The sequence below is a fragment of the Thermobia domestica genome, chromosome 14 (genome assembly GCF_964235325.1).
Source record: "Thermobia domestica chromosome 14, izTheDome1.hap1.1, whole genome shotgun sequence".
Classification (NCBI taxonomy): domain Eukaryota; kingdom Metazoa; phylum Arthropoda; class Insecta; order Zygentoma; family Lepismatidae; genus Thermobia; species Thermobia domestica.
The window spans coordinates 155,291,270-155,310,920 of NC_137467.1; the positions used below are offsets into that span (position 1 = coordinate 155,291,270).

At 36.0% G+C, this 19,651-nt stretch overlaps 1 protein-coding gene across 1 annotated transcript in view; it reads left to right on the plus strand.

Moving 5' to 3' along the window:
• Window positions 1-1,314: 1,314 nt before the first annotated feature.
• RpS16 (ribosomal protein S16) overlaps window positions 1,315-19,651 on the plus strand; it is a 32,202-nt gene continuing 13,865 nt past the window's right edge. Inside the window, exons 1-2 of the mRNA XM_081739092.1 lie at window positions 1,315-1,426; window positions 1,518-1,565. Of these exons, the coding sequence (XP_081595218.1) occupies window positions 1,418-1,426; window positions 1,518-1,565 (57 nt within the window). The 5' untranslated portion in view covers window positions 1,315-1,417. The remainder of the gene's footprint in view (window positions 1,427-1,517; window positions 1,566-19,651) is intronic.

The following is a 19,651-nucleotide window of genomic DNA, read 5'->3' on the forward strand; positions in this document are numbered from 1 at the left end:
TTCAGCCAGTGCTCCGATATACACAAAACATCAATTTTACTTAATTCATTTTCCAAAATAATTTTTAATTCGATTATTTTATTTCCTAATCCTTGGACGTTGTGGTGCAGGATTCGGAGACTGGTATTTTTTGACTCACTTACGTCTTCTACTTTTTGATTAGGAACATTACCGGTAGTTATATCTACTGCTTTTAGTAGGGGAGTATTACTTTGGCAACTTACATTATCTACAACATTTAGATCCGAGATACAAGAGGACATACCACAACACACATAACCTATATTACTTTTTTTGTCATAACAATTACAGGAAACTTCTCTATGTTTATTTTGAGGAAGTGAAGTACACGTCATAAATTTCGTTTTTCTGCAGAACTCGTAACCTATAAAAAAGCATTTGCTGCCTCAATAATCCAATCACAGACCCTTTTCTTTCCTTTTGCATTTAGATGTAAGCCGTGACTAGTGTAATCCTGTCTACGCAATGCACCTAAACTAACAAATTTAACATGGCTGTACTTTCTAGAGATTATTTCCTTCACCTGCATATTAAATTCAAATATTGATCTGTTTACACTACCATTCGGCCTATGCGGAAAATCATATCTATAGGGTGTTGACAATACTACTGTTCTAATATTTCTTTTACCTGTGCTTTCAAGTGCTGTTTCTAAAGATACTAACACAAAATTTACGAGAAACCTATAAATGCAGCCTCCGTCTATTAAAACTACTTGCTTGTCACTGAATATGATAAATTGAACATGAACACGATGAAAGAATAAAAAAAGAAACTAACAATTACAATATACTTTTGATGAGTTCAATGTATTATAATTATTAAAAGCGCGCTCAAAATGAACAAAAACAAAGTCAGTTTATGAGAGTTATGGGAAAATCCCTCCCGAACCAAAACTGGCAAGATAGTAACTGAAGGAGGTGAGTGCTCTGGAAATAGTGGGTGGCGTAACCTAGGGCGCCGATAGGTTAATAAATTTAAGAGAGCTACCAGAAGTAATTGGACAGTTCAGTGACAAACGAAGCTTGATTCGAGACGTCTTTTCTTCTCGGAATTCGCATTTGGAATGCAGTTGAGACGCATTCAATAAGTTTTAATTATTAAATAGATAAAAATACTAAAAATGGGAGCAGAAAACCTTTGTGCAATGATATCCATCCTTCTCTTTATTTTCTGCAAATTTCTTTATTTGAGTCTTATTTATTTTATTTTGTTTTTTGTTTTACTTTATTATTTTTTTTTAAAATAAATACATTGCTCCGAAGTTACTGGAACTCTAGAAAAATACAGGGCTGTAACTGATTCTTTACCTGGTACCTGGTAACACTTCTCTCAAAGGGCTGCCATTTTTATTGTGCATGTGGCTGCGGATAGCGGAAGGGGCTAATCGTGTAAAATGAGTAAGGTAAGAATCCTCATAAATGTTAAATGTTGGAAATATTGCAGACAATTACTAAAATTCATAACTTCTAATTTGTGTTCTGTTTATTTTACAGGCAGGAGTAAAAGAACCAATACAGTCGGTGCAGGTGTTTGGAAGGAAGGTAAGTAGATTGCACACGTGTTTTTGTGATTTTTAAATTGACAAAAGAGAGGTAGTAGTGTTCCTACAGATATCCACATAGGAAAAAAAAAATCTTGGTAAGAGTGCACTTTATGCAGCATAAGTGATTTTGGGTATCTTCTAGTTTGTACGTTAATCTTGCAGAAATAAGATATCTAGTCTTATTTGACAAAACTAGCTGAGAGAGCGAAGGGAGTTAGAAGCTCCGCAGGGCTCGTTTAGGTGTGGTTCCCATGAATGTTCTACTGAAAGTGCGTTTTTGCCCAAAATAATGCCCTTTAGGGTAAGTGAGACTGATGATTAAGGCAAGTGAATAATGTTGCTGGAATGAGATTTTGTGAAGGAACTGAAGTACCTCGGCAAAACCCACGGACATGTTCTCCACGACAAACTGAACGTTTGGGATCGAACCAGGGATCCCACGCACCAAAGGTAAGCGCTGTACTACTACGGTGATACATGCGTGCTTGTTTAATTTTGGCACACCACATTTCCGAAGATTTGTAGGTAAAATTCAGGAGTACTTGTGTTAAATTATTTTTCTTACTACGGATAAACGATTGCATATTAAGGATGAGTGTATTGGATGCTGTTTTCCACCGACAGTATATTTCTACACAGTGTACAGAAGCTGGGTTTTATGTTTACAAGAGGAGCGTTTGTAATATGAAACTATGACGAGGGCAAGGTTCTAGGACACGGGTCTCCCTTTGCACTTAGCTGTAAAACAGAAAATAACGTGCCCTGCGGGGCTCTAACCCGCCTTCACTTGCTGATGCTTGCCCGGCAATACCAATATGAGTTAAATTTTTTACTTTGGTACAGAAAAGAACCGACTTAGCTATTAATCTATATGTAGGGACCTGTATTCTAGAACCTTCCGTAGAAGGTTTGTAGAGTACAGGCCCCCCATGTAGGTTAGAAGCTATGTATGTTCTTTTCTGTGCCAGGGTTGAATATTTAATTCACATTCTCAGGGCACTTTTATATATATATATATATATATAGTTAAAATAAGGAGCTGTGTTTAGAACCGTGCCGTTTCACGCTGCCCTGACTCTATTATTTAGTATTTGTGCTTTTTAGTGACTAGCTGACACGTTGGTTTTTGTTTTTTGCGTTGTAGTTTTTATGCTGTACACACGTTAACAGAACTATAATTTTTGAATTGTTATATTTCGAGTGGTGTCAAAAGTAAATTTGTAGGGTATATTATATAGTAAGCGATTGTTACTGATACAGCATTCTAAGTAAGTTGTTAACATATAATTTTGAAAAATGTAACATAAATTTACGCTAGCAGTGGAGGTTAGTATCATTTCATTGTACAGGTTGCAAAGGAGTTGCAAAGTATATGGATCTGCGAAAAAATGCATCTGCCAATGCTAGATAGTCACTACAATCTAGGGATGGCATTTAGAATGTCACCCAACTCGTTTCATGGCTCCAGAATAGAGTGCCTTGTTTTTGTCTAAATCGTGATAAAGGTAGAAAACAACTATTTCTGCGCGGCTTCTAGCCTCCTTTCGCTTAGCAATATTTTGAGATTTTATATGTGCAGGACTGAGGAGAAACTACAAGACACCCGTAACTAGTAACGGCAACGGGGTGGTGGTATACGCATAAATTAGGGTTTGTTTTATTGGTACTTAAGGTATCTGCGTATGGATAATAATTCTGATGCTAATATATATATTTGATCTAAAACATGTTAGATATTTATGCCTACAAATCTAATATTAATGACGAAATGCAGAACGCTGTGATTTAAAGCATTAGAAAAAAAGGGTTAAGTTCCGATATGCCCCGCCGGGTCAAACCTATGTACTAAGCAACAGAAGCCAAACCAAACGTAAGCGAATCCAACCTGTTTATAAGTAATTATTAAGAGACCGGATGTTAGACAAAATACCTATTCTTTAATATTAAAGATATGATCAAAAATAAAGTGCTCTTTGTACTGATAAGGTATAAAACTTTGGACTTAATGTAGTGATAGTGATGTAGAGAATGTATTTACCAAATATAAATGGTATACACGTCGAGGTTCGTTTTTATATATACACTAAAAGAAGATATTAACAAACAAGTATGTTTCTATATTCTTTGAATATTATTTTTCTGAATTTATTTTTTAATTGTATTGAGTATGTATAGTCATTATTTTGAGTTACATTTTAGTGCCTATTTTTTAAATTTTAAGTGCCTGTTTTCCAGGTTTTTAATGCCAAACTTCCGGTCTCTAGTAATTATCATCAGGGCTTGAAAAGTCCACTCGCCTGCTCTCCAGTGTCGAGTATTTTTTTCACATTTCACGAGTTGTCACGGCAAATAAAGTACATTTGGCGAGTATAAACACTGTGACTGCAAAATGGTCTGGCTAGTAGTTTTTTGCTGGCTAGTAGTTGCGAGCAAGATTTTTCAAGCCCAGATTATCATGTTGAAAAGCTGGCGAGGCTTGATGGAATAATTGCTGAAAGTATGAATACGGGAACTCGTTATCTTTCAGTAAAAGTTTAAGCCTATACTTACATGACTAAATGCTTAAAGTAACGCACTACTTAAGTGATATTATGTGAATAGCTTGAATACTGAAATATTCCCCAAATTAAGAATCCGGGAACCAATGTTCAGAAAATGTGTTCATAAAATAGATTAAATCAAGAAGAGTAGTCAGTATGGAGCTCACACTAAAGGTTCCATACCACAAAATTAACAGTATAAAATCATAGAGGAATTACTTAAGTGCATTTCCCGAGACGTATTCAGATCAATTCAATTAATGGGTGCAACTCTATTTCAAGACACCGTATTTTAATTCATGTCTTCTTTCTTCCAGGAAATCCCGTGACTCCGCGTAGCGTAATCGCTAACGTTCTCGCCTTTGGTGCGAGCGGTCCCGGGTTCGATTCCGGGTGGAGCCACTCGGTCGACAAAATCTTGAAAGCTTTTTCAGGGCAGCCATACTGAGTAAGGTTTTCATTTGTTGTCTTCATTCACACCAGGTAAATGCCGGGGTAGTACCTAACATTCAAGTCGCAGGCTGCTTTCTTCCTTCCCTTTCTCCGGATAGTCGCCAAGAGATATCATCTCTCTCAACTTGACAGGGTAATATTGCTATAGATGCCGAAAGCCCCAAAAATCTTATTCCTGATCCTTTCTAATCTTCAGGAGATCGAGTCGTATTACCGTATAATTTGTTGCTTATGAGAGAGTTATTTTACTAGATGCATATTCACTACTGCATGAGTTAACCGTTATGCATATAAATAAAGCGTGCTAATATATACCACACAAACTACAGTCCCAAAAACAGTCCCACCTGTGCTACGTGGATACTAAAAGCAATGTATCGGTTAGGGCAGGGCGCGGCGAAGCTGTTGGGTGCATCCGATGGGAGCAGGAGCGTTAGCGATGATAGATACGCGCGTAAGCAAAGGTAATAGCTGCACAGTGTTCCTCATGTTACTAGATGGCTCCATGTTTTAGTTGATTATAAATGAGAAAGGAAAAAAAGGGGAGATTTATTGTCTCAACAATGCATTTGGATAATGGCATACGTACAAAGGAAAAAAGTTTCATTAAAAATAAAGCAATCTTCTCTTCTAATGATTGCAAATGCATAAGACAGTTTTTTTTTTATATATATATATATAAAGATAATCTCATAATTTCAGTCAGACACTACATACCCTTCATTTAAATGAAGTATAACGAATTAGTGCACTAAAATTTCTCGCTCCAACTTTTTGAATTAAATCATGTTATGCTGCAAATATTGCTGAAACAATTATTTATGAAATACGAACAAAATTAAGTTTCGAAACACTTCCTTCGAAGAAAGCTCAATGAACTTTGTCACAAGAAATTACTTATGGCTGTATGAGGGTTAATAATGAAGTATTTATTTGTCAACAACATTGAATGTGTCGTACTTGAGGAATTAAAAAAAAAGAAAGTGAACAATCCATTGTGGATCTGCGTGTAGTGATTTGCGCAACAATGTAGGGTTATTGATTAATCGTAATCGTCGGAGGCGTTTGGGTAAAAAATAAACTCGCCTTCCAACATTAAGTTACCTCTTGTGGAAATATTCACGGAAAATATTTTAAGTCGCTTTTGAAAAACTCGTTCGAGTGTGCTACCTGTCGAGGATTTTTTTAAAGACAAATCAATTATAGCATATGATCAGATTATTAATGAGATCTTTTTAAGAAAATCGCCCGAGGAAAACAACACCAACACAGAGATTTAAATATATAAGATTTAATTCATGACAAATGACTTACGCCATATTGTCCAGCAGGGCTGGCTGGTTTAAACCAAGGTGGCTTAAACCTTCATTTAAACCAAAAAACGAAAAATGTTCATAAAAGTGTAACTATTCGTAAAATCTTGATGGACACACATTTGTGGGTTATCACGTTTCACTCCCATATATTATTCGTACTATATTCAGACCTAAATTCCGCATTCTTTACTCAAAGAGATTATATTACAAAAGCAACTTTTTTTAATGTAACTTTACGGATGTGTCTTTTGTAATTTTGTTATGCTTTGTTATTATTGTTATGCAACCAAGGGAAAATTCTAAACATAGTTTCGTTTTAATAATGTTTACTATTGATAAAATACATCGAAATGCCGTACTTTTTTTGGGGAGAGGGGTTATACAAACCCTACGAGAGGAAATTATTGAGGCAAGAATCTTTGGTAACTATTTATGTGTAAATGGGTCAGAACCAAAGTGGACTCAAATAATTCGTATCTTTATTCACTTTTCTTACTGATATGCAAAGTAAATCGTTATATTTCTTTAACTTGGACTAATAAAAGTCGTAATGAACTGACTTGGACTAAATTAGTTCTTCTGTACTCTGTAGTACTTTGAAATTGTCCATATGTAATTCTGTATAATGGTTCCACGTGTGCAATTGTTTATCATTTTGTCCTAATGACTCTTTGACGATTATATTAACAAATATGTAAAGATCAGTCTACGAATTGTTATCAGGAGTCCTTCGTGAGTGAGTCGGCAGACGTATCGCATTTGTGGCCAATTAGTCCCGGTTTGGATTACGCTTTTAAGCTTATGTGACTCCTTCCAGCATAACCCGGTTGTTGCATACTAACACCAAGGCGAAACAAATTTATTTCTGTCCATATGTAATATAAATACATAGAGCAATGAGTCGGCAGACGTATCGCATTTGTGGCCAATTAGTCCCGGTTTCAAGATCAAATGGAGGACAATTTCTCTTGGATGTAAGCCGAGAAGCAGTTTGAATTACGCTTTTAAGCTTATGTGACCCCTTCCAGCATAACCCTGTTGTTGCATACTAACACCAAGGCGAAACAAATTTATTTCTGTCCATATGTAATATAAATACATAGAGCAAATTATTTAAACAAAAACAAAGGAAAACGGATTTAAACCAAAACAACCTGTTTTTTTGTTTGTTTTTTTTTTTCAATAAAAACCATGGTTTTTGCCAACCCTGTTGTCGAGTTACTAATGAAACATTTTAGCTGCTCAGGTGAACAGTGGTAAACACCGCTTCCCACGAAATTGAGTTATTACAGGATTCCTACTGGCCACGAAAGTCAGGGGAAAAGACTGGAAATCAAGGAAATTTTGCAATATATATTTTTCTAACATTAATTGCACACCAATTTCAGCCTAACCAACCATTATAATGTAGATATTAATGATCACAGTATGGGACGTTGATCAGATTTTTATGGGAAGTAAGTGGAATGTACACCTTGTCTCAAAAAGGTTGAGCGCATTCTTTATTGGTGTTTTGAGGCAAAAATTTTCTAAGTCCAGCTTCGGGTATCTTCGGGAAAAAGTAAGCCAGGTTCGAACCTCCAAGCCAGCCTTTGCAATCGGGAAAAAGTTTGCAGATGTGTTTTTCTTCTTTTAAATATAATAAGACTTGTTACCAAGTGTTTAAAAAAGCAACATTGATTGAAATACTTAATGATACAATATTTCGAAACCTTTTTTTTTTTTTAATGTTAGCACATGCTTGTTTGTCATTTAGCTCTCCATACGTAATGGAACATTTAAATACGTTAAGGAATCTTTCCATATGTAAAAGAATGCTCAAAGTTAAGAAACAGAACATAATTATCGCCTGAGTACTAAAATAAAAGTCAAAGTAGAACAGAAACAGCGTTTGTAATGGATATGAATGTCAAAATTATCTTGAGATCCGTTATACATCGCTAGAAGGTTGTGTTAGCTCATTGGTAAGCTGTCGGATTTCAAATCATAAGGTTGAGGGTTCGAATTCCGTCTAGGCTAATCCTTTTTTTAAAATTATATTTTCCGCAATGCATGAAAAATTATATAAAATAATTACATTAGAATACATAAGTTGTGTATATAAACATAATCATTGCAGAACATAGTAATTATTATGTTTAAAATATAACATCTGGGATAATTTTCACAGTAGGTCGGTATTATATATGAGGATGTAAATACAAGTTAAGAAAATCATTTAATAGCAATAAATAAGTTATGTAGTTTATTTATTTGCATCTATTTGTCATACAGATGTAACTTCTCAATATTCTCATTACAGCATGTCATTTACATTCGTGAAATACAATATATTCCTACGGATATAGAAAGTGTATAAACAGAGTATCCAAAGTCGTATCCTGCTTCAAGACACATAACTTTTCCCGATCCCCTTAACGTCACGGGAAGAAACACAAATTCTCTTTAGAACGGAATGTCGTTACTTAGAGTCTCATTCGAATACGTTGAATATGCTTTTGTATATTCATCTCTCTCTCTCTTTCGCTTTGTTTATGTGTGTGTGTGTGTGTGTGTGTGTGTGTGTTGCGGAATATCCCAAGTTGAATACAACATTTGCCAAGTATATGAGCATCATCGTCATCGAATACCAGAAATTGAAAATCGTGTTTCTTCAGATTGGGTTTGTGTGTTCATGTTAGCTCACTGGTAGAGTACGGACTTGCCAATAAAGAGGTCTTGAGTTCAAAACCTACAGCTAATTATCATTCTTTTGTTGGTAGGATTGCACAGAAATCGGATACAAGGAGTGGTTTACTTCTAGAAATATTTTCAGAAGCGTTTAGGTAGCCCTGAAAAGGGCTGTTTTCGGGAGTTAAGGCGGGGACATTAATATTGTGTCCAAGACCCTTCTGAATTTATTACACGCTCCATTCTTCTGGGCATGGAATCTATTACATGGGTGACAAATCTATCTCCTTCCCCTACCTCCAGCCATGCTTCGGAAACAAGATGCCACAGGTCATCCTGAGTTCTTGGTGGATCTGCCTCAGGCCAACTTTCCCTTAGAGTACGCTTCACTTCTGCCCACATATTTTCCATGAGATTGAGGTCTGCTCCACGAGCGGCCAGTCGATTAAATCAATCTCAGGGTGCCCTGCGAACCATTCCTGAATCACACGGGAAGTATGTATTGGCGACTGGTATAGCTGGAACTGAATTACACCATCAGGCTGAAATACTCGTACAGATAGCACCATGATATTATTGATAATGTCTAAGTACTGAGCATTGTCCAGATGTCCTTCAATTCTATGAAGCTGTCCTGCTCCGCGACTGGAAATCCAACCCCAACATAAAATAGATACATGGCCACTGCGATTGCAAGCAGCCACATATCCATGGTCATATCGGGTGCCTCTCGGACGATACACAAAACTGCGTCCCTCCTTTGATGTGAATATGGATTAATCTGAGAAAACTACGTTTTCCCAATTGAGACCCACATTCGCCTGTGCAAACGCGAGACGGTAAATTTTGTGGTCGCCGGAGAGTTTTTCCTTCACGGCAGCAACACGGCCACGTAACCCAGCATGACGAAGCCTTCGCAGAGCTGTATGCTTACTACCAGGAAAGAGAGGAACCTCCCTTAGCTGTCTAGACGTCCTTAGTGGGTCTAACCGGGCTTCGTTTACTAATCTCGCATCTTGGGCTTCGGTTGACACATGCGGACGACCAGGAGATCGTAAATTATCAGTCTGACCTGTAGCACCATATTTCCGAATCCATCGCCTTCCTGTAGAGGCCGGGACACCTACTCGCCTGCTAGCTGCAGTTGCAGAATAACCTTCCAACTCCCATAAAGTAATTACTGCTGTACGTCTATCCATAGTTACCAATGTTCTGAGCTGTGAGAAGGAAGCAATAGGTAAAAGCTAGTACCTGACGTGTGATTGGTTACTTGCACGACACGCCTATTGTGGGGTGGGGAACGACTTGGTCAACGACTCGCGAAAGAAATCTGAAAATGGTGCGCCGTAATAATAATATTAAAAACAGTTTTTATAAAGGAATATTAATACATACGAAAAGCTGTTTAAAGAATGAATTGTTATACTGACTTTACACGTATAAAAACATATACCATATACCAAACAGATTGAGCGATATGATGATAGCTGTTTTGAGACAAACACTTTCGAAGTCCAACTTCGGGTATCTTCGGAAAACAGTAAACTAAAGCTGCTGGTTCGAACCTCCAAAGCCAACCTTAGTAATCCGGAAACGATGTACAGATATGTTTTTCCTTCTGTTAAATATAATAAGACATGTTGAAATGGTATTAAGTGTAGAAAAAAGTAACATTGAAATACTTAATGATACAATATTTCGAGACTATGTATTCACACTCTCGTTTCGTCATTGTGATTTCCATACGGAAAAGAGCATTTACGTATGAGCTCAGTTATATTTCAGAAGCAGCTTCCGAAAAGCGGTCATATTAGCTCAGTGGTACACCACCGAGCGCTTAAATCGTGAGTTCGATACCCGTTCAGGTGAAATTCTTTTATGATATTCTACTTTCCTCAATGCATGAAAATTATGTAAAATAGTTACATTACAATTCATCAGTTGTATATATCAGTTGAATATATATATTCATATCATCAGTTGTATATATCAGTTGAATATATATATTCATATCATTTCACGACATAAGTAATTCTTATCTTTAAAATATAACATCTGAGGTATTGACAGAACGTCGGTGTGTTATGTGTGAATATTGAATACAAATTTAAAAAATCGTGTAATAGCAATAAATAAGTTATGTAATGTATTTATTTGCAGCTACTTTCATCGCAGATAACTTCTCAATATTCGCATTACAGCATTTAGGTAGAGCATATCGAAAATCGGATCGTGGTCCAAGGCAAAAAACTAGCTAGCCCCAAACTGTCACGCAAGAAATTCGCGAATCGCAAAAGTAAAGTGAAGAGATTGAGAGCGGCAATTCCTTAATCGCTCTCTCTCAACTCTCTCTTATCTGCATTTATACACATAAAAGTGTATGTATGTATGTTCCAACATAACTCATGTATGCCTAGAGCAGGGTTTCTCAACCTGGGAGTCGCGGCCCCTAGGGGATCGCGAAGATAGGCGGAAGAGATAAATATAGTTAGAATCTAATACCAGAAATTATTTTTAAATATTATTTTTAATTTTGTTCTGATAAGCATACTTTTATTTTTTATACACATTGTAAAGAACAATAAAAAAATAAGTCTACTGAACATTTTCAAAGGGTGTAGAATTCGTGTTACTATTCGGTTCAAAGTCTCTTGTCGTCGCGAATTCTGTCGAGAAATTTGAAGCTTAAAATATACAAAACGATAATCATGCCTGTTGTTCTGTATGGTTGCGAAACATGGTCGCTTACTCTGAGGGAAGAACATAGACTGAAAGTATTTGAGAACAAGATCCTTAGACGAATATTCGGACCCAAGAGGAACGGGAATGGGGAATGGCGGAAACTTCATAACGAGGAACTACATAATTTATACGGTTTACCCAACATTGTTAGGGTCGTCAAGTCTAGAAGGCTTAGGTGGGCAGGTCATGTAGCTACAATGGAAGAAAGTAGAAACGCTTTCAAAATCTTGACTGGAAGACCGATCGGAAAACGACCATTAGGAAGACCTAGGTGCAGATGGGAGGACAATATTAAGATGGATCTCGCTGAGATAAGAATACAAAGTAAAAACTGGATCCAATTGGCTAAGGATAGAAATCAGTGTAGAGCTTTTGTGAACGCGGCATTGAACCTCCGGGTTCCATAGGCCATAGAGTTAGTTAGTTAGTAGAGTTGTTTAAAAATGAATTTAAATCAAAGAGGTATGATATAAAACTAATGAGAGCTGTATATAGAAATACTAGAAAAATACACATGCAACAAAACCTGCACATTGAAATACAATTAAAATTAAAACCTAATGAGATACCTAAGCATGGTGTAATTTCACTAGTGCAGCAATGTCCGGTTCAATCTTCATGACGAACATTATCAAACCATTTTCAACTGATAAGCGATTTCTTATCTTTGTTTTAATGTTTACCATAAAAAAAAAACACTTTCGCACAAGTACGATATAGCAAATGGAATTATTACTTTTAAAGCAGCAATCCCCAGACCAGGATATTCTTCTCTCCTTATCAGGCAGAACTTGTCCAAGTCTTCGTTACAAAAAAAACAGTTGCAAAGACTTGTCGCATGATCATTCTATTATTTGGTCAAGAAGTTGTGGGCTTAGATCGAATACGTTAATGGCCTCTTCAATGAAGGAGTTTAACATCCATCTTGAACCAGCACCTTCGTCATTGGGAATATAGATATTACAGTTACTGTATCCACTGTCAGTGCCGGGCGCCGAGAAAAGGGGCCACACATTTCGGAGGAAGTGTGTTACTCATGTTAGGAAAGTACATGTGCACATGTGTAAAATAGAAGGAAAAACGTAATAAAATGTGCTGAAAATTAAGGAAAGGTAGGGTTTATTTTGAAAATGTTATTGAGCTTCGTGCCAACCATGGTGGCGCTTCGTAGCTAGTCTGTCGACGTCACTCATATATACGGTGACATCGTACTATACTCTCGCTCCGGGCACTGATTTTCCATGGCACTGTTCACTATAAACAAAAAAATGGATTCTACTATTATAGAAATAGGTATGTTAAAAATCCCACACAAGCTTATTATAAAACAAATTATAAAACGGTCGCTGGCAAGAGAGTGTGATAAAAGGGGATCGTGACAGAATTAGATTGAGAACCACTGGTCTAGAGTAATTTTAACCACGTTTCTTATAGTTTCAAAAAGATTGCTGTCGGGTTACCTATGGTGAATGGGAGGGGGATACATATAAAAGATTGCTAGAAAATGATCGATATTAGATTCATAGTTTTCGGGGTCGCTTAGATTAATAGTGAGACTTTCAATTTCGCTTAACTCCGATTAAGCTCTCATTAGTAGGGATGGGCACGAACGACTTTTCTTTGAAACTCGACTCGACTCGAAACAGACATCTTTGAGGTCTACTCTTGGACTCGGCGCGAAAAATATCTTCCAACTCGACTCGGATTAGAGTCAAGTCGAACCAAAACGAGCCAAATCCTGTGTGTAGTCCTACCTAGACAATACATAGACAATAATTATTCTATCATCAATTATACTACTATTACTACAAATAATAATAATAATAATAATAATAATAATTATTATTATTATTATTATTATTATTATTATTATTATTATTATTATTATTATTGTTATTATTATTATTATTATTATTATTATTATTATTATTATTATTATTATTATTATTATTATTATTATTATTATTATTATTATTATTATGACAACACCGTGTACAAACATGAACAATAGATGGTTAGTAAAGGAATACTAAAAGCTAGTTGACTGCTGACGTCGGTAGTCATGAACTCTACAAGGCAAAGACATCGTTCATTACTCTAAGCTGTAAGCGTCGGTGGACTACAGATGGTCAACTATTGACCTCTCGCCAGAAATTGGTGGCCCCGCAGCGACGATCCGTGGTGGCCCAAGTTCCATTTTGAAAACTTTACCACCAGCAGCAGAGACGCGATGAAACGCCAACGAACCACAAAATTACTCTCCCAAAATATGTCAAAATGCTTATATGTGTGATTTGTTTATATTTAGGTGAATCAAAAAAACACAAAACAAATACCCGGGGTGGACGCAAACTATCAATATTACGATTACTAGGCACGTGTTCTCCTGACTTCCCCACGGAAACGATCATAAAAAGCTTGGTTGTTGAAGGATAAATCATTGACGTCTTAATTTAGCCAACCAGAGAAACCCCTACATCTCGAGTTCTAGAAGGTGATACCGCGAACCGTTTCAGATTTATTGCTTCCTGGTGGAGTACTATCCATGAGCAAAATTTGAGCATAATAGCCGACATGCATCTTCGGTGCCTCTTATCTTTAGTACAATTTTAACCAGAGATGGTGTGGGTCAATGAAAATTTGATCCACAACCCACCATGACCCACTATCACCCACCACCCAAATGCCCCATTGGCCCACTCTGACCCATCAACCATCGTGATCCACTCTGACCCACCACCAACTATGAACCACTCTGAACCATTGCGACCAACTCCGACCCACCAAAACCCATCGACATCAACTCTGACCGATGGCCCACGTCCTCCCCTCCATTGACTAAAGAGGTTACACTTGTAATAAAACAAGACTGTGAAATTATCACTTATCGGAGTTTGAATTTCTACCGTCAATGGCTCAAGCACCTCTCTGTTACAATACTGGTGGGTCTGACCTTTACGATATATAATGGCAAAGTGTTTCTCATCTTCCAAATTAAAATGAATTTAAATTTATCATATATAATTATTTCTTTGTTGCCTTACAGACACATTTCAGTAGAAAATAGGGTGAAATTTGAAAGTTTCAAATCAAGGAAAAGTAGACCAACGTAAAAAAAAAAAAAAAAAAGAGAGAGAGAGAGAGAGAGAGAGAGAAACTAATTTTCTATTTAATTAAGCATGCCGTACTAATTGAAAATGCCCATGTAATTAAGTTTAGAATACAAATTTTATGGCCGTTTTTCTCTAACTTTATGGCTTGATTGCCTTATGCTCGGAACGCTCCATACATTAAACACCAGCTTCAGCAATTATAAATAGAAAGCAGTGGGTATAAAATTAAAAAAGAACTTTAGTTTGCATTACTCAATTTTTTTCTCAACTAATATCAATCGTTTTCGATTATTTTTACAAATCAACCCACTACCAATTTCCAATATATAGAAAATGCACCCCCGTCCCCCCGCTCATAAAAGATAATTTTAAAAAATGCCAGGACATATTTTCTTTATTTTTAATAAAGAGTTATATGTTGAATTTCAGCTCTCAGTTGAACGGCTTGTAAGATACTAAATTTTTCGCAAAAATTCGGACTTCTACTCCCCCTAAGGATATGTATTATAATGAAAGTGACAAGCGTATGGTAACTTCCCAGTTGGGAATGGAGCCTGATTATATACCAAACGTCAATTCATTTGACTTTGCAATTTGACCGTGATGATTACGCAGACATAGTTACTTTCAATTTTTTATGATACATATCCTTATTTCATATGTTACAGATGATTCAAAAATATTTTTTCAAGCAGTTAGCTCCTCTAGAATCTCACAGGCTGCATCCCAAAATCCAACTCCTACTATCCTATGACAATCCAAAAGTGACTGAACTTTTTTTATTAGGAACAAATGACAAAAGAAAAATGGAGATCTTGAAAGTAAAATGTAGAAAAGCTCGGTGCCCCCAATAACTACATATTTCTCCACCCCTTCATCCCGAACTTAAAAATAAAACTTAATTCGAATATGGTTAATTAGTGAATTTATTACAGTTAAATTCCACTCACTACATGCTACAGCTACAACTATGTAACAAAAAATAACAACTGTGAAACATGTTCTGAATTACTATTAGATTTCTTACGCTATTATTAAACATATTAGAATAGTAAAAGAGGATTGATCGTGAAATAGTATATTTGCTCTTGATTTATAACTTTTTTCATACGGAAAAAATTAAAATATTATTCAAGTTTTAAACTTTGCACTCTGCAAATATGTTGCCCTCTAGGCAATGGGACTAATGTGAAATGTGGATTAATGTGGACTAATGGGAAATGCTGCACTGTTAGCAGCGCTGAAAACTTACGATTCGATTCTAATATCGAATGATTTCGATATCTTTATGTCGCTACGTAACCACCCTGGGTGCTAATGGAAGCTTAATTGGACTTGAATTGAAAGTAGAACTATTCACCTAAGCGACCACGAAACTATAGATTCGATACTAATATCGACCCGTTTCTAGCATTTTTGATATGTATCCCGACAGTACTCTTTTTCCAGACTGTAAGAAATATAGTTAAAATTGCTCTAGATATATCAGAATTAGGTTGAAATACACACATAAATCCACTTTTATATTCTGTATAAATAGAGAGTGAGCGAGCGAGCGAGCGAGCGAGAGAGAGCGACTCAAGGCATCACCACCTCCACATTGCAAAAGCATATATCAGGAATTGAATTGAAAATCTATGTAAAGACTTTCTGCTGTGGCATGCTTCATAAAGACAATTCCAGTCTGCTCACGTGACCTTTGGGGTTCATGAATTTTTTTTGCGAGCGTTCCGACTTTGGATTCTCTGTTTATACCTTCTGTTTATGCATCGAATAACTTTTCAAGAACATAAATGACATTCTGTATTATGAATGTTGAGAATTACCCTCTATATGACAAATAGTTGCAAATAAATACACTACATGATTTATTTATTGCTATTGAACGAGTTTCTTAACTTGTATTTACATCCTCATACCGACCTACTGTGAAAATCATCTCAGATGTTATATTTTAAACATAATAATTACTATGTTCTGCAATGATTATGTTATATATACACAACTTATGTATTCTAATGTAATTATTTTATATAATTTTTCATGCATTGCGGAAAATATAATTTTAAAAAAAGGATTAGCCTAGACGGGATTCGAACCCTCAACCTCATGATTTGAAATCCGATAGCTTACCAATGAGCTAACACAACCTTCTAGCGATGGATAATGGATCTCAAGATAATTATGACATTCATTTCCATTACAAACGCCGTTTCTGTTCTACTTTGACTTTTATTTTAGTACTCAGGCGATAATTATGTTCTATTTCTTAACTTTGAGCATTCTTTTACATATGGAAAGATTCCTTAACGTATTTAAATGTTCCATTACGTATGGAGAGCTAAAAGACAAACAAGCATGTGCTGACATTGAAAAAAAAAAGTTTCGAAATATTGTATCATTAAGTATTTCAATCAATGTTGCTTTTTTAAACACTTGGTAACAAGTCTTATTATATTTAAAAGAAGAAAAACACATCTGCAAACTTTTTCCCGATTGCAAAGGCTGGCTTGGAGGTTCGAACCTGGCTTACTTTTTCCCGAAGATACCCGAAGCTGGACTTAGAAAATTATTGCCTCAAAACACCAGTAAAGAATGCGCTCAACCTTTTTGAGACAAGGTGTACATATGAGCAATTGATTACCATTTCTCTCTGTAGAACAAATGTTCTCATATAAATATTCTGTTATTTATTCATTATTTATATGTCGTCATCCGACACGTGTCATGAAAGTCGTGGAATTTCCTGCCAAAGGTCAGGGAAATATATTTTTCTAGATCGTTAGGTGGAGTGGATTGTAATCCAACTACAGAACAGTATCTAGGTAATTTGAGTTTGGAAATGTGCGTGCACACGCCAGGGGACGCACAATCGAACTTCTTTCCTATTGTCGCTCGAAAGTTAAAAGAAGGGGGGAAAAAAATCTACTATTTTGTCAACTTACTCTCAGTCTACTTCTATTCTACACTTTGATAAGTACACATATTAAAACGAGAGTTGCAGTAAAAAGAAGATCGGAGAAACTCCCGAATTTTTATTCAGTATCTGGTGGAATACATGACATATAGTACCATTGTTCATGTTACGAAGGTCCTCTAACGTTAAAATCTGTTGTAAGAATGCAAGTGGACAACTCGAAACGAGATTAAAAAAAAAAAAATCCAGCATTTCAGTTCTTTGAAAAAAGCACTTTTTATTTTAATAAGTCCAGTTAATAAGATGTTTTTTTTTTCCTTTCTTCATTTTTGGCTCCCGAACCTGAGATACCATCCCAGTAACTGGTATGTTTTGAGGGAAATTAATGGAATCTTTTGTCACAGGGATGTAAATCCTGTAATAGGTGTGCTATATATATACTATGTAGAATTACGTACCTAAGAAACTGTCTAGTTTGTTTCTAGAAATTTATATATATATATATGCAAGTATCAGTGGTGCAAAGTATATCCCACGAAACACGGATGGAGCTTCACAGATTCCTTTTGTTCAGCAAAGGAAAAATTAAATGAAATTTTCGAGTTCAACGTCCCACGATTATGCCCTTCAAGCCAAGGGAGACGATAATTAATGCAACTGAATGATAGAAGAATTGGTGGAATGAGAAAGTGAGAGGAAACGGGAGTATCCCCACAAACTAACTTAGCCGGAGATCGAACCAGGGACACCACGCACCAGAGGTAAGCCCTTTACTACCACTGAGCCACAAAGAAGTTTGTGGTGGACAACATCGTGCACGAGTTTTCTCAAGGTGCCTCCTTGTGCGACAAGGAAGTTCAATAGTTTTATCTGACAATAGAACATGCATACATAAATAGTATTTTAAGTAGGAATACAACTTTAAATACAAAATTTAATAAAATCCACTGGGCTGTTTTTTTAACTGGGTTTTTCACAACTGTCCTAAATATAATAGGTCTGTTGTGTTTATGTAGTTATGTACCTATAGCTTTAATCAGTGAATATACTAAGTTAGTTTAATAATAGTGAATATATAGCATATTTAATTATGTTTTCGTAATTAGATAATGAAAGCTAAAAGTATGGTTTAGATGATGGCGATGATAGAAAATATCATATTGCAGTTTAAACAGAGAGAGCAGAAAAAAATGTTTAAAATTGATAATAACAAGTATGGATCCAGTAGGTAGTTCGAATAAATTAATGTTAATTTATGGCGGTGGTTCCCAACCTTGTTTACCTGGTGCCCTCCTTCGTCAACCATGCATACTTTGTCCCTTTCCCCTCTCCTTTCAGCTCATTGGTCGTGCTTGCTCTTTATCTGATCTCTTCTGCGATTTTAGATGCAGAATTTGAGTCCTAAAATTTCGATGACAGTTTATTCCTGTAAGAAGCTGATTTTGGGAGTGAAGCACAATTTACGAACTTCACTTATTTACCTCAAATAAGAATACTCTTACCTTGTATCTCGAAGTACTAGCTGTACCTTTTTAAACAGCTTGTATGCTCTGACACTTTTGTGGATAGCATCTGAACATTGCTAAAGTAGAAATATATATATATATATATATATATATATATATATATATATATATATATATATATATATATATATATATATATATATATATATATATATATGAAGTTTCCTGTCTTCTTATCCGACTTTTCCAAAGGAAAAGGGAGCCATGATGGCTTAGTGGTAGAATGGGGTCCCTGGTTCTATTCCAGCTCGCGCCAAGTGAGCTTTGTGGTGGACAGACAATATGTGCGTGGGTTTTCTCGAGATGCTCCCGTTTTATTCCTTCTACCATTGCATTCATTTCTCATCATCACCGTGTCCTTTAGCGTAGCCGACATAATCGTGAGACGTAAAACAAAGATTTCATTTTTTCCTTGGAAGGAAAAGTAGTGCATCTTACTTTTCAAAACTGTAACGAAGGCGACTTTTTCGAAGAAGTACGGAGAACATATAGGCTTACAACTAATTTTAATTTGTTCGTGTGAGTAAGAAAAATTGAATGAATTTTTAGGTAGGAACAAGTAGAGATAAACCGAAAATACAAGTTCCCGGCGTCCAAAGCTGTGGAACAGAGTCTGTTACTGAACCGATCTCGTCCAGCAAATTTAGTTCTGATCCCGCCAGTAGATATGCGCGTAGAGTGAAAGTATAATAATAAGTTCCTGTATACGTATGTCGGGAGTTAATAATTCACTTTTTCAACCAGTTGTAAGATGTAAACACTAAAATGTGAAGACAGCAAGTGAATATCAGTGATAAGTTTAACTGT